Raw genomic sequence first — 14,636 nt, forward strand, 5'->3', positions numbered from 1 at the left:
TTCGTTTCCTCTCAAACTAAACTCTGTTGTTTTAATCAACAGTTAGCTCTTGTTGCTCAAGGACAAACTATATTTCTGTCACTAATACGTTTTTCTTTTTATTAAAAAACCTTAATCAGCTTTTTACGCTAAAGTTTCACTTCAAATGCTTTGAAACTAGCACATAATAAGTGCTAGTTCATTATCATTATCATTATGCTAGCTCTGTGGTCCTCCTGTAAGCTAGCTATGCTAGCAATGCTAGCTACACTCAGTCTTGTATATACAGTAAAGTACCTTAAAGGGATAGTAAGGTAGTAAAAGTACAAGAATGTTACCAGAAAATGACTTTGATAGAGGTTGAAGTCACTTATTTATATTATTACTTAAGTAAAAGTCGTAAGTATATGACATTTACTGTACTGAAAGTCATTTGGTGATAATGGTGTTTCTCAGGTGGTCAATGGCTATAATCTGGCATATGTACATGTTTAATGTAAGAAATAAATAAATAATGACATTAATGAACAGATTAAACATTGACTTTTTTGGGAATATTCACCATCTTTTACTATTTTCTTTGAAATAAACACCATGCATGCTTTGTGTTCTCCTCACATCTGTTGCCTTGGTGACATATTTAAAATTCTTCAAATGTGAAATTCATGTCATCTAATCTGACAAAGTCTGATCAAATCAGATTATTTAAGATCTGATTTCATGAGACAAAGAACAGACAAACAAAGGAAATATAGTTTCATTTATATTTTGTTCCTTAAAAGCAGAGAAAAGCCCAAACGTATACCGCTATATGAAAACCAAACATAATGTCTGAATGTCAGTGTGTGACTCATTAACTCATCATCAGTGTAGGAAAACACAGGATTATACCCTAATTTCAAACAGGTTTAGGATTATACAATTTAAATGATTATTAACTGACGTGTGCTGTGTTTTGTTACATAAATGTTTATAATACGGTGATTTGTGGTTAGACGGACGTTGTCGTGACTGCATTTTCATATACAAATAAAGTTTATATATCTATATACAGAAGAGCGGCGTGATGGTTAAGACAAATACTGTCTTCCGTACAGTGACACGAGCGGCGCCCGCTCTCCTCTCTCCAGGTTGGAGAAGTTAAAGATGATCCTGCCTTGACCTTCAGAGTGTCCGTTCTTCAGGAACACGGCATTACTGGAAGCAGCAATCTGTAAAAATGAACATTTATTTATCAAAATGAAAAACATCCATCAGTCAGTGAGATGTCTGTTTTCATGATTTAATCACCTACAGGAAATGAAACGCTCTGGGTTCTGCTCAGGTTAAATGTATTTCTAAGTGCAGAGAGCCCCCTTGTGGCCATTTGCGGCACTCGAGTGCAACAAAAGAGTTACATTTCCTTCATTAAATCAGATGTAAACAAGCGTAAATAAAAATTATTTGTACAACCTTAAACAACAGAACATACTACATCAATCTGACATCATATCAGCATCAGGCAAAACCTATTTATTTTTTCTCTTTAAATCTAAACAATACAATTCTGGACAAGAATGGCACATTTAAGAGATTTAGTTAGTCTTAGTTTGTTTTTAAATAAAAATATAAAAGAATAAAAGCTCTGGATTCTGCATAAATCTGTCATTTTTGTGTTTTTGTGTTCAAGCAAATCATTTAAAATTTAAAAGAAAAGGGAAAAAACTGAATTCATCTACTGGGCTGGACGTTAATCTTGGCGGGCCAGTTTTGGCCCACGGGCCACCAGTTGCTAACCACTGGCTTAAGGGAATCCAGCAAATTTTCTGACTAAACTTTAACCTTCTAATCTAAATCATCCAATATTGTACAAATAAAAGGCAAAATATAAGCGATACTACTTTGACGCCGTTCATCCTGTTTTTCAGAATAAAAGCGCTCATTTAGATTTAGATTTTTTTAATTCATCTACCAGGCCTGATATTAACGCTGAGCACTGGCTTAAAGGAATCCAGTACTACATAGGTCCTGACACATTAAAAAACTAAACGAGTCATAGATGACGTGACATTTACATACAGTTCACGTGGCAACACATATAACGCCTGTATATTCACCTGTGATTTGCTGCGACGACAGGCGACGACGGTGATGAAGGAGAAGGTTGCGAGGAGGACGGCGGCACACGTCAGGATGAAGAACAGATGACTGTAATCTGTCGTAGTACACAGAAAAACAAAACACACTGTCAGTATACAGTTCTTCAAGTTAACGTGAAATAAATCAATCTGAAATAAAAGACTAAGGGGAAGACATTTGAGATTTGAAATTAAATACATCTTACTATCCTGATTTTAGTACTATCATAAATAGTGTAACCCTCAAATAACCGTTAGGATCAATGGAAGATTTGATATCACCTCCACACCGGTGAATTTCTGCAGTGAAGAATGACTTTTGTGATCAGTAAATGTTGATGAAGCATCGGCATCGGCAATTTTCCCATTGAATCTTGAATTTTGAGGCGGTTTATTCCACGCTTTTGGTGTTTGTGGTCAAAAATGACCTCCATATATATAGAAACAAATGTCCAGTGTTAAAATACAGTGTTAATATGAGAAAAACTGCTAAATCACAGTAATATACTGCATATGTCACAATAAAACACAGTGTTTATACAGCTAAATACTGCTGAATCACAGTAATGTATGGTATAACTGTAAAATACAATAGTCACACATGAAAAACTGCTAAATCACAGTCCACAACCCCTCTGTATTTAATTTTTAGTCTCTTTCTTGTGTTTGTGCAAATACAATATATTAAAAGATATATATAGTCTTTTGTTTTCCTCCCTGACGACAACCTGGAGGTATCATTCTACAGAATAGCCACCAGAGGGCGACTCAGTTTCAATGGAAGTCTGTGGGAAAGTTGACTTCTGAGTTAGTTGTCTCGGTCACTAGGTGTTCTACGATAGAACACGATGTCATTTTAGTAAATGATGTTCACATTTAGAGGAGAATATATGATAAAACATGACAGCAGTTATGTTTTCTTATCGTTTTAACCTTGTTTTGGCTCCACATGAGTCTCACTGCTGTGTTTCTGGTTGTTAAACAGAGACTTGTCCTCACACTCGTCTGTGTGACTAACATGTTACATATCCTCAGATTAGGAAGTTTCTCTGTTTTTTCCCCGTCCTCAGGCTCAGGAACATTACCATGAAGTCAGACTGTTTGCTTGTGTCTTTCTTTCTTGGATCGTGTAACTTGTGCTTGAATGACACAGTGAGTGTGGTGAATGGATTAATCACGGCAGGCATGTGCTCACTCTCTGTGGAACTAACACACAGCTCATCGGCTCTGAAACACCTCATGACAACAGTCTTTTTAAATGTAAAATCTAATGTAATTCTAAGTTTACACGTGAATTAATCTGTTCTCCTCAGAATGGAATTCAACTTTAAATGTCAATACAAACAACAACAGTGGATGATTTATTGTCATTTTTGTCTTTTTTTTGTACTTTTCTTATGGTAGATAGTATGTTAATGTAGATTCATGTTTCCAAAAAGTAAAATGAAGTATTTTTAACGATGTATTTTATTAATTTTTATGTTCTTTTACTATAATAGTGTAGAGATACCAGGCCTGATGGTGTAGAAATTTACATTACCACACATGTCCTATGAATACATGCAGTTGTTGCTCTTCTGAAAACATCTAACTCGTACCTTTTGTCCTCAAGTTTCCATCTTTATATACATAATATTTCATATAATTTGTATTTTTACCATTCTGTATCAGTATGACTTTATTCTTTGTTTAAATCACTTTTTTATATTAAATTATACACAGTAGTTCATTGTTTTTATGTGGGTTTTCGTGTCTTTCTGTTTCATTAATTCACATGACTCTGTAATAAATAAGATAAGGGAAAATCTTGAGGGTTTAAAACGCGATGTTTGTCGTTAAACTTCATTCATTTCAAGACTACAGTGATTGGATCAGTATAGAGCAGAAAACTGATTAACTACAGTAAGTAATGTGTGATGACTCGTTCACACTGTGTCACGTGAAAGTCACTTAAGGTGTGTGTGTGTGTGTGTGTTCTTGAATGTGTCTCTTTGTGGTCCTCACAACATTTAAGGGCTTTCTGGAGGTTAGTGTTTAGATTAAGTGTAAATTAAGGGTTAGGTTTAGGCATTAGGTTGTGATGCTTTACCCATTTAGGACATTTCTCTTGTCAGGACAAGTAGTTGTCATGGAGACCAAAACATGGTCTTAATAAGCAGAGCCTCTTTTTTTAAGGGAACTGGTTAAGTTTAAGGGCTAGCTGGTTAATGGTTAAGATAAGTGATTACACTTTATATCCACCAGTGTTATAAACTATAATTTTAGGAAACAAATATTCTTCTTTTTTTCTTTTATACATGTGTAAGTTTACATGTAAGTTTATTTATGTGTTATTTAACTATAATCAGTTATTTTTAAAAATAAAACTTTTACAATATACAACAAGTGAGTATATATTGTAAAGTTTATCATTTGCTACAGTATTTGTTTATTGAAGGTTGTATGGAAACCAAAGAAAATGGAGATTGTATTTATATATACATATATATACGTATATATATATATGTATAATATATACATATATATATATATATATATAATATGTGAATATAATATATAATATAAATGTGTGTGTGTGTGTGAGCCGCTCACCACTTCTCTTGATGTAGAGGCTGAAGGACGTCTGCAGTTTGCTGACGTCGTTGCGGACGCTGATGTCGAGGCAGTGAACGCCGGCTGAGGCGAACGTGTGATTGAGACTCAGCGTGTTTTCATACAGCACAGTCAGCGTGCAGCCGATGGTGGCGTCTGGCACACAGTTAGGCAGGAAACGCCAGCACACCCATATGGGAGGACTGAGGACACACAGACACACACAAATTATATAAATAAAATTATAGAAATTATGCACCATGTAGCGAATAATTTACAGTCACATTTTAACACCTAATGCCATTTTTGGTCATTTTGTCATTGGTAAACAAGTCATTTTTAAAAGGTGTTTAGTAAGTTGATTCAACTTCACTTTATGCATGTTATTTATAAAATATACACATAAATCTTTACTGAAAATGTTTTTTCAGGACCCTAAAAACTTCCAGTGACCCATCTGTGGGTCCCGACCCAGTGTTTGAGAATCACTGATTATAGTTTATTGGGCTTTTCTGTCAAGATTGTTCCATAAATACGGTTCCATCATCAATTGTGTTCCTTATAATTGCGATAAATGAATATGAAAATAACGAATAAAAATAAAGTTACCTTCCGTCGACGTGAAAAGCCAAACTTGAATCCTGAGACACTTTGTAATCTGGAGGTCCTTTCATCTCGATGTGTTTGATGGCATCTGGAAAATTTAATATGACATTAGTTATTATGTCATCATGTTTGACTTGTTTTGACCAGAGTGGGGCCCTTGGAACAAAATTGGCCTGCTGAATGTTCTCCTTTGGCCCCACCTGATTTGTTTTGTTCTTAAAATATAGGTTAGAATAAAAATATCTAAAAAATAAAATAATTATTTATGTTTTAATGAGATAAAAAATGCTGCTTAAAGTTGTTTGTTTTGACATAAAACAGTATATATATATAAATAAATACAAAGAAACGGAGGAATAAGTTGATATCGATTGGAGGGCCACATGAAATTGCTTGGTGGGCCACATGTGGTCCATGGGCCTTGAGTTTGAGACCTCTGAGTTACGGATTCCAGAATGAATTTTGTAATGCAAATAATATATTTATTTATTTTTGCACTTCCTGTGAGGCTGATATAAGACTTGGGAGCACAAACCGAGCACTTTGACGTCAGTGGAGTAGACCTCAGTGACTGCAGGAGCGGACTTGTTCACGTCCACTCCCACTTTGAGCTGCAGCGTGTAATTCCCCGACACTGAGTAAAGAAAGCGGACAACGGGCTCCGTCCCTTGGATCACCTCTCTGGATTTCAAAAAACACAACAGTAAATTACATCAAAATGTTGGGAATCAAATTCTGCAACAGTGAAATATACGCCATGTTTTTTACCCGTTGCCTAAATCCCACGTGTAGGTGAATTTGGTGGAGCTGAAATTCTGCTGCGGGTCAAAGAGTTCAAACATGGTCTCTGTGGGAACGTCTGACGCCAGCTCTCCTGTGTCTCTCACATAAGTGGCGTTTCCCTCCATCTGGTAGAAAACCAGCTTCCCTGCGATGTTTTCTGTCACACAGACGAGTCACACTTTGTTACAGACGCAAACATTTCAACAATAGGCTGCATTATAAAACACATTTACAGTGTAATACTGTGTTTTTGTGTTGAAATTGAGGATTTACTGCAGGTCTGGATATTATAGGACTATTTTAAGTAATGTAATTTATACAGCTAAATATAGTATTTTACAGGTTATCACAGTTAATATACTATATTAGTCACAGGATTTCTACACGGAAATACTGATAAGTCACAGTAATGCATTGCATAACTGCAAAATGATAGTAAAATACAAGGTACATAGAATAGAATACTGCAAAATCACAGTAATATAAGTGTTTTGACAGGAAAATAGAGCTGAATCGCATTAATGTATGGCATAACTTTAAAGTTACTGTAAAATGTCATATACATGTAAATATTGCTATATCACAGTGACATCAAATAATATACACTATTTATACATTAAAAACTGCTTAGTCACAGTAATATATGACATAATTGTGAAATTACAGAACAATACAGTATGTATATGTGAAAATATTCCCAAAAGTCAGGAAAATACGTTATTTATAACTAAAAATGCTACTAATGTGTCGCGGTAAAATAGGGCATAGACTTAGGAAACTGCAAAATCACAGTAATGTATGGCACAACTGTGACATTACCGTGTTTATACAGAAAAAATACTATTAAATGATAGAAATATGTTGTATAAGTCACTGAAAATGCAACATTGTCTTACAGTGAAGGTACATTATCTAAGACACAAAACACACAGTGAATTGATGTTATTGTAATAAAACTAGTAGATATAATAATTTACAGTGAATGTACAGGTGGTTTAAAAAAAAAAAAGAAAACTTACCCAAAGTCGATAAAGGGTCTGAAGTCTTTGCCACACCCAGGAGGACGAGGAGAAAAGGAAAGACGACCCACAAGACGTTGTTCCTGGAGACAAATGTCCAAAAAGGTGAATTTTTTAAAAAGTTAAATGTTGAAATGAAACTGATTTTTACCTGTCCATGTCTGCTGGTCCTTCCACAGCTGAGGGACCTGAAGCAGACGTGAAGTTAGCGGCTGGATATGAGGCTTGATGTTGCTCCTGTGGTCTGGTCTGGTCTGGTCTGGTCTTTCTGTGAGAATCAGAGCTAGAAAATGGCTTGAAATTGTCAGCATGCGTTACAATCATGTGGCTCAGGGAGGGACAGACAGACAGACAAGAGTCTGGGTGAGGACATCTTTGTTTTCATGGTTGTCCTGACAGCAACAAGAGCTTTTCTAAGAAAATCTAAGTCCCCTGACTTATGTTTAGCAACCAACAAGTTTATTCTTAGTTCCTCAAAAATGAGGTTCTGCCTCATTAGGACCAGGTTTTGGTCTCCATGAGGACTACTGGTCCTGACAAAGTAAATGTATAAGCCAGAAACGGTCCTAAAAAAGTACCAAATATGACATTTCTGTGTCTGTGACCCTGAGAATTTTAGCTGTGGTGTTGGATGAACATGTACATGAATGTCTCGGTTCTCTCCACAGGGTGGCGCCAGCAACTCAAGAATTGCACAACTGGTGCATTATCACTGCTTACTGGGATTATTAATAAAAAAAAAATAATACTTGCACACATGATTTTCTACCACTTAACAAATAAATAAAATTACTTTTTGGACTCAATAACTACTTTCCACTGTTGAACAGTCCAAACATTTGTCTTATACCGCCCTCTAATGGCGAGTGAGTTGAGCGTTTTCTTCTTCTTCTTTTCATTACGATGATGAGACACACAGGTTTATTATAATCCCTCTATTCTAAACTATTGAAATCACTGACAGTGAAGTTAGTTTTACCTTTTGAAACTGCACTGCAAGTGTCTATCCACCATCTATCTGCTGTACGTATATGGTTAGTTTAACTTGTCGTGTGTATTACTTTTATTTTATTAAAAACATTTTACCTTAATTTGTTTAATTTGTTGTTTTTTTGCTCACTGTCTACAAGTCTTAGTATGCAGTTTAATTATTCTTTTAATTTTATTTTTATATTTTTTTCTTATTGACTACTGTATATAATTAATTTAACTTGTGTTTATTAGTTTTACTTTATTCTGCACCCACTCCCTCTGAATTTGCTAGCTATGCATTACCAGCAGCTAGCTAGGTAGTACATGTATGTACATGTCTATGTAGAGTAAGTAGTTTATTATAGTATTTTATTTTCCTTGTTGTCTGCTGTATGTATATAGTTTGTCGAACTTTCGTCATTGTATTACTTTGTCGTTTATTAGTTTTATTTTATTCCGTTTTTAAAATGTTTTCCTCATATTGTTCATGACTAATTAGTGACGTATCTAGCTAGCAGCTTACTGTCCATCTATCTACTGCTAGCTAGCAAGCTAAAGTGCTAACTAAGTCAATTTTAGTACGTATTTGAAGTGGTCAAGTTTATCATTATTATTATTAGTAGTAGTAGTAGTAGTATGTTGCTTATTGTCTGCTGTATATAGTTTGTTTAACTTGTAGCATTTAATTATATTACATTTCCCCCCTTATTTTGTTCACAGCTACCTAGCTAACTAGATTGCTAACTATGCATTAAGTCTCTTGAATTTTAGTACATAGTTTATTAATTTAGCTCATTGTCTGCTGTACATATGTTTATAGTTTTATTACGTTTTTCCCCCGCCCCCCTTGTTTTGTTTACAACAAATTGTTAAAGGGTCGCGTTTATTATTTTTTAATTATTAATTTTATTTTTCCTGATTATATTCACGACAGATGAATAGTTTACGGGCCCGTTGATTTTCCAACCTGAAACGAACTTCCCTTCCTGACGTCACTGCCCCTCCCCTCCTCCTCCTGAACACACGCGGAGCTCCGGGCAGAGTCAGTTCGTCCTTCTCCTGCTGCTGCTGCTGCTGCTGCTTCTGCCGCTGCTGATCACACATGCAGACAAGGAGCAGGTCCGCCTGTGGGATTAATGATCCGCACTGAGTGATCATCTGGATTACACACAAATACATCTTTATTTTTGTTCTTCTGGTTGATTTTTATTATTGTTGTTATTATAGTTATTGTGATTTTTCTTCCTGCCACTTTCTGAGCTGTTAAAGAAACCACCTGCCATCATGTCTCGGGCTCCAGATGGTGTGAGTAAACTCACTGAAAGTACATACAAGGTGAGTAACCCTAATTAATCTCCTAATGTAATAATCTACCAGGGATTGACACATGTCAAAAGTTGTTGCTTTTTAAAACCTGACTATCAACAACACAGATGTGAAGTATGTCTCTCATTTATAATCTTGGGTTTTTCTTTTTTTTAAATCTGTTAATCCACCGGATTGAGCTAAAACAGAAACTTGTTATTTACAAGGTAAACAGAATGAACCATGTAATTACCGTCCAACAATAGACACTGTCATAACTGAGGGACACACCCTGTAGTTAGATTATTAAAACATGCATAAATCATAACAAACCACTGTGAAGTCAAAGTCCTGCTCTGCTGTTTCAGGAATGTGTGTGTGTGTGTGTGTGTGTGTGTGAGAGAGAGGGAGAGAGATGAAAGGGAGAGAGGAACAAGTTTGTTCTGACCTAATAATCAAATCACTTTACTGAAACCTGATCAATTCAAGTCATTTGATCAAGTCTTTAATCTCATTTTCAAAGCAGATTAATCCCATCAGATTTACATTTTACACTGCTGCCTTTCACACCTGTGTATTATTGTATTGTCACTGCTTTGGGAGCTTTTGTGTCACTGACCTTATCAGGACCAGTAGTCCTCATGGAGACCAACACCCTGGTCCTAATGAGGCAGAAATTCTCATTTCTGGAGAACAGGTTAAGTTTAGGACTAAGATTTGAATTTTAGATAGGTTAAGGTCAGGGTAATAGATATTAACCTGGTTGTCCAGAAATATAGGTGCACAAACCTGTGTTTATTAATCCAAAATAAATAAGGAAAAATAGAAAATACCATAGAAAACTATAATTGTTGCTCAATATTGTACCAGGTGAATATACAAGTATATTGATAAGTATAGTGCAAAGAAAATCATTTTTATTCTTACTTCTTACTTATATGTGTTATTAGGGTAATAATATCAGGTAATAATGTGAGTATATATACATTTCTGTCCATCTAAACTAAAAAGGTTAGTATTCTTTTATTCGGTAGTGAAAGCAAACAGTGGCACAAACAAATTCTGTCAAGATAAATAGATAAATAAAGTTCTTCTGATTTAAAAACTATAATTAACTTGTTTCTTTCTGACATTCAGTCTGATAAATGTTGACTGATTTAAAAAATGTTGACCCTTTAACCTTGTACTGCTAATCTGTAGTCTTTTATTTGGTTTAGAACTAATGGTAAAAGTACAAAGAGAGAGAAAGAGTCATACCTGTAGTTTACAGTGTGGCAAAGTTTCAGCTGGGAGAGAGAGAGAGAGAAAGGGAGGGAGGTAGGGAATAAAAAACAAGAAACCCATTTCCCTCTTTCTCTCTTTTCTCCATGTAAAGTCATACCTGCCCGCTCATTGTTCTCCTGAGGGTGTGCCAGGGGAATAGAGACAGGGAGGTGAACAGAACTTGATTGTTGAGGTCTTTCAATAGAAAGTGAGAGACAGACAGGGATCGAGAGAGGGAGGGGGTGGACGATTGTGATGAGGTCCTACGCTGCAAATAGCCTCGACTCTTGTGTGGGACTTTTTTAATGGAGTTCTAAGGTAAATGTGCAAATGGAAAAATGAAAGTTATTATTGTTTTCATAGCACGGTGGTATTTATAGACGAACAGCAATAATACCCGAGCACTTGTTTTCGTCCTCTCCACCCACTCCGGCAAAAAATAGGCATCATGAGTTTTATTTTTCACAGCATAGCCCTTTAAAAACAAACTTGTAATGGACACAGCATAAATATTGTAGTGTGTTACGTCCCCAAATGATTACAAAAACAAAGCCATCAAAACAAGATGAGTTAAAAACAGGGGCTTTTATTCTGAAAAAAGCACTTTTAAGGTTGTAACTGTGTCTGACTTCCTGTCCTACTTGAATTCACTGGAATCCCCCGAGTTGAACACACAGCGTGAGTAAAGATATTAGAGTTATTTTAGACAGACAGACAGACGACTTTATTAATTATTTTATGGTTAAATTCAAAGTTGTAAATTCAAATAATCAAATTAATGACGGCTGAGTTCCATTTTGCCTCCTGACTGACTGACCTTTGGCTGCATTCCATTTCTATTGGGAACTCGGGTTTATTGCTTTCCAGTTGGGAAGGCGGAGGGTAAAAAAAAAAACATGGACGCAAACATATCTTGGGCTAGCCATTGCTAGTTGAGTTAGCAAAGCCAGTCTATAACAACACTTTACATGTTGTTTTGCGTACACACAAACGGCGTAGCAACATTTCTACGGTTAAATATTAAACAGTATTAAGTGTACAACTGATTTACTGTCAAATAAATGTGACAAAAGTGATTTTAGTATAAAAAAGTAGGTTGCTCTGAGTTTCTGAACACTTTCCTGATTAAAAACATGTCAAAATGGCTGCTGTGGATAAAAGAAAATCCCAGTTACATAAATTATGATAATATCTCTGCTCTTTGTCCTAGAATGTGATGGATCAGTTCAACCCCGGCCTGAGGAACCTGGTCAACCTCGGGAAGAACTACGAGAAATCAGTCACAGGTAACACACGTGGTTCTTCAGTTTGTCTGAGTGTGTCTCTGCGTTCGTACTGATGATAATATTCTGTCCCCTCCCTGTCCTCTCTCACGCAGCGATGACGCTCGCGGGAAAGATCTACTTTGATGCCGTGTCAAAGGTCGGGGAGAATGCCATGGTGTCTCCGGTCTCCCGAGAGCTTGGTGAGTGTGATGATCAGGACTTTCTTCTAGACGCAAAAATCAAATTGTGTTGATGGAATATGAAAGGCAGCTGTTATCGGACATGTGTCCATGAATTTGAACCCGTGGTTTGAAGACTCCGGATGATGCCAAGCCAGGCTCCCATGAGCTCGCTAAAGCTAAGCTAACTAGCTGCCAGTCGTGTCACACAGACAAGATTCTTGAGTGCGATTTGTTTTCCAAACTGAGACGACAAACATGCTACTTAACCTTTCACTGTGTCATAGGTTTCATTATAGAAATCCTTGTTTTTACATCCTATTGTTTGTCGTTGGAAATTGATAAAAGTGGTTCATTTTGGTTTTGGAGTTGTACGAGCTGACAACTATTTGTTTGGATTAAATAATTGCTGGTTTATTAACTGAATATAAATGCATTTAGAGGCTGGTTGTGTTGTTTACACTGGAGTTTTTCTAGTGGTGGTTAAATACTACCCACATCCTTGATTTAGTATTGTTAGGCTAACCTAACTGATAATCCTAGAATGAATGTTACAATACAGGATGTGAAGAGATTACGCAAACGTCTAAGAATGAACACGGTGTCCACACGGTTTCTTCTTTTCTTTTGCTGTTTTTTTTAATCCATTGTCTGACTCATATCCAATTATTCTGTATGTCGTCCCTAATTGAGTCAGCGCTATTAAAATCCATCAAGTATTTTTTTTTTTAAATTTCTGTTATTCTAATGCGTCACTAGGTTTTACAAACACGGCTTCATCTATGCGACGGGTCATTTTGACAGGGCAGGAAAAAAGCAGCGAAAATGGAAAGTGACACATAAGGACAAATGGCTTTGAAATAAAATGATGGATTTTTGTGCCGGCATTTCTGCCTGAGCTCTCGTCTTTCACAAGAGGCATTTGTGTTATTTCCAAGTCAAGCACATTTTGATGAAATGTCAGACTTGACTTGGGTGAAGTGATCTTCACACACACACACACCTGTCACTTTGTGAATGAGGTTCTGGGTCTGTCTCAGGCGTGTCAACAAAGACATGAGGAGAGTTGTTTGGCTGAGCCAACTTGGCAAAAAAGTGTGTAGTAGCTTATTTTTTTATTCCCGTCATGGTTTGGAATGGTAAAGCCCTGGGTCAGGCTTGCGTTTTGACCCGGAACACTACCTTTACTTGGTAGGTGAAGTGTGGGCTGTGTCCAATGGCCGTGTAGCGTGACATCATACTGGTAGGATGTCAACAAACCATACCATTTTACTCTGGCACCTCAAGGGAAGGGTGCCAAAAACGGAAACCATTCCTAATGGAAACGCTTTTGATGCACCTGATTGTCATTTACCCACCGTGCGTGGGGAGTTTTTGCAATAATGAAGTTAGTCAAACATCAGAGCAGCAGAGCAGATTGTCAAATTTCATTATGCTAAATGGAAAAACACTAACGCTAAAATGACCAGCTCTCAGACAGACATCTCCTAAAAAAAACAAACCCCATCAAGTACACAAATGAGATCTACTGATAAAAGCTTTATTGCACACAGAAAGATCTGACAGTAGACTTTCCCGAGTGTCACAAAATGGTGCTCACACCTGTCACTTAGCAGTACAGCTGCCTCATTATGTTTTTGCATGATCACGTTCTCGTCGTGTACAAAAACACAATGATGTGCGAGACGTGCTTGACAGATTTGTGACGTGGAGCTTAAATTAATATATAAGTGATGTAGGAGCGACCCCCAGCCAAAAAAAGTTCCTGGATAAAAAGGGAACTCAATGTCCCAGTCATTCTTTGACAGCCTGACGGGGAGGATTCTTTCACACGTTGCAGCAAGACGAGCAGCAAACACACTAAACAAACAGACAGACAGACAGAGGAGGCCGTCTTCCCACCAAATATCCAGGCTCATCCCCTGCCCTGTCTCCCCATCTGCCTCTCTCCAAACACTCCGCCAGTCCGACTCTCCTTCTCAAACAAGAGGCAACGCTGACTTTTAGGGGATTCATGGGGGTCGTACCAATTAGCTAGAGCTGAAACAATACATTGATTAATCGATTATTAATCGATTACTAAATGAATCGACAACTATTTTGATAATCGATTATCAAAAGAAGTTTTTTTCATGATTAAAACAAGATTTCTGGTTGTTTAAGCTTCTTAAATGTGAATATTTCCTAAATTTCTTTGCTCTGGATAACAAAGAAATCATTAGAAGTGAATAATTTCAAGGTTTGACAAACACTGACGTTTTTTAAAGTTTTCTGATGTTTTATGGACCAAACGATTAATCGAGAAAATAATCGACAGATGAATCGATTATGAAAATAATCGTTAGTTGCAGGTCCACAATTAGCATTAGTGGCTTTTACGTCACGTGTTTGAGAGTTTTACGAGATGACGGAGCATCTAATAGGGGGTGCTTTGCCACAATTGTAAGCTCTACAAATTGACGGTTAATTAACAACACACCTGTCTCCGTTCAGTTTGCTCGGGGAGTTTTTACTGGTTTATGTTCGCCCAGCTGCTAATGTTATGTAACATTGGAT

General features: G+C 36.6%; 2 protein-coding genes across 3 annotated transcripts in view; one reads left to right on the forward strand and one right to left on the reverse strand.

Moving 5' to 3' along the window:
• Positions 1 to 729: 729 nt before the first annotated feature.
• On the reverse strand, positions 730 to 9,126 carry tmem130 (transmembrane protein 130). Its single transcript, XM_044014139.1, has 9 exons — positions 9,036 to 9,126; positions 7,248 to 7,364; positions 7,097 to 7,179; positions 6,063 to 6,234; positions 5,830 to 5,975; positions 5,298 to 5,382; positions 4,689 to 4,891; positions 2,076 to 2,173; positions 730 to 1,190 (listed from the first exon to the last, which is right to left on the reverse strand). The coding sequence occupies exons 2-9, from the start codon at positions 7,253 to 7,255 to the stop codon at positions 1,050 to 1,052; spliced, it is 936 nt and encodes a 311-aa protein (XP_043870074.1). The 5' UTR covers positions 7,256 to 7,364; positions 9,036 to 9,126; the 3' UTR covers positions 730 to 1,049.
• baiap2l1a (BAR/IMD domain containing adaptor protein 2 like 1a) overlaps positions 9,116 to 14,636 on the forward strand; it is a 28,169-nt gene continuing 22,648 nt past the window's right edge. Inside the window, exons 1-3 of one of the 2 annotated variants that reach the window (XM_044014137.1) lie at positions 9,116 to 9,403; positions 11,847 to 11,922; positions 12,015 to 12,101. In XM_044014137.1, coding sequence (XP_043870072.1) covers positions 9,353 to 9,403; positions 11,847 to 11,922; positions 12,015 to 12,101 — 214 coding nt within the window. In that variant the 5' untranslated portion in view covers positions 9,116 to 9,352. The remainder of the gene's footprint in view (positions 9,404 to 11,846; positions 11,923 to 12,014; positions 12,102 to 14,636) is intronic. The other variant, XM_044014138.1, reaches the window with a different exon arrangement.

The sequence above is a fragment of the Solea senegalensis genome, linkage group LG18, assembly GCF_019176455.1.
Source record: "Solea senegalensis isolate Sse05_10M linkage group LG18, IFAPA_SoseM_1, whole genome shotgun sequence".
In the NCBI taxonomy this organism is placed as follows: domain Eukaryota; kingdom Metazoa; phylum Chordata; class Actinopteri; order Pleuronectiformes; family Soleidae; genus Solea; species Solea senegalensis.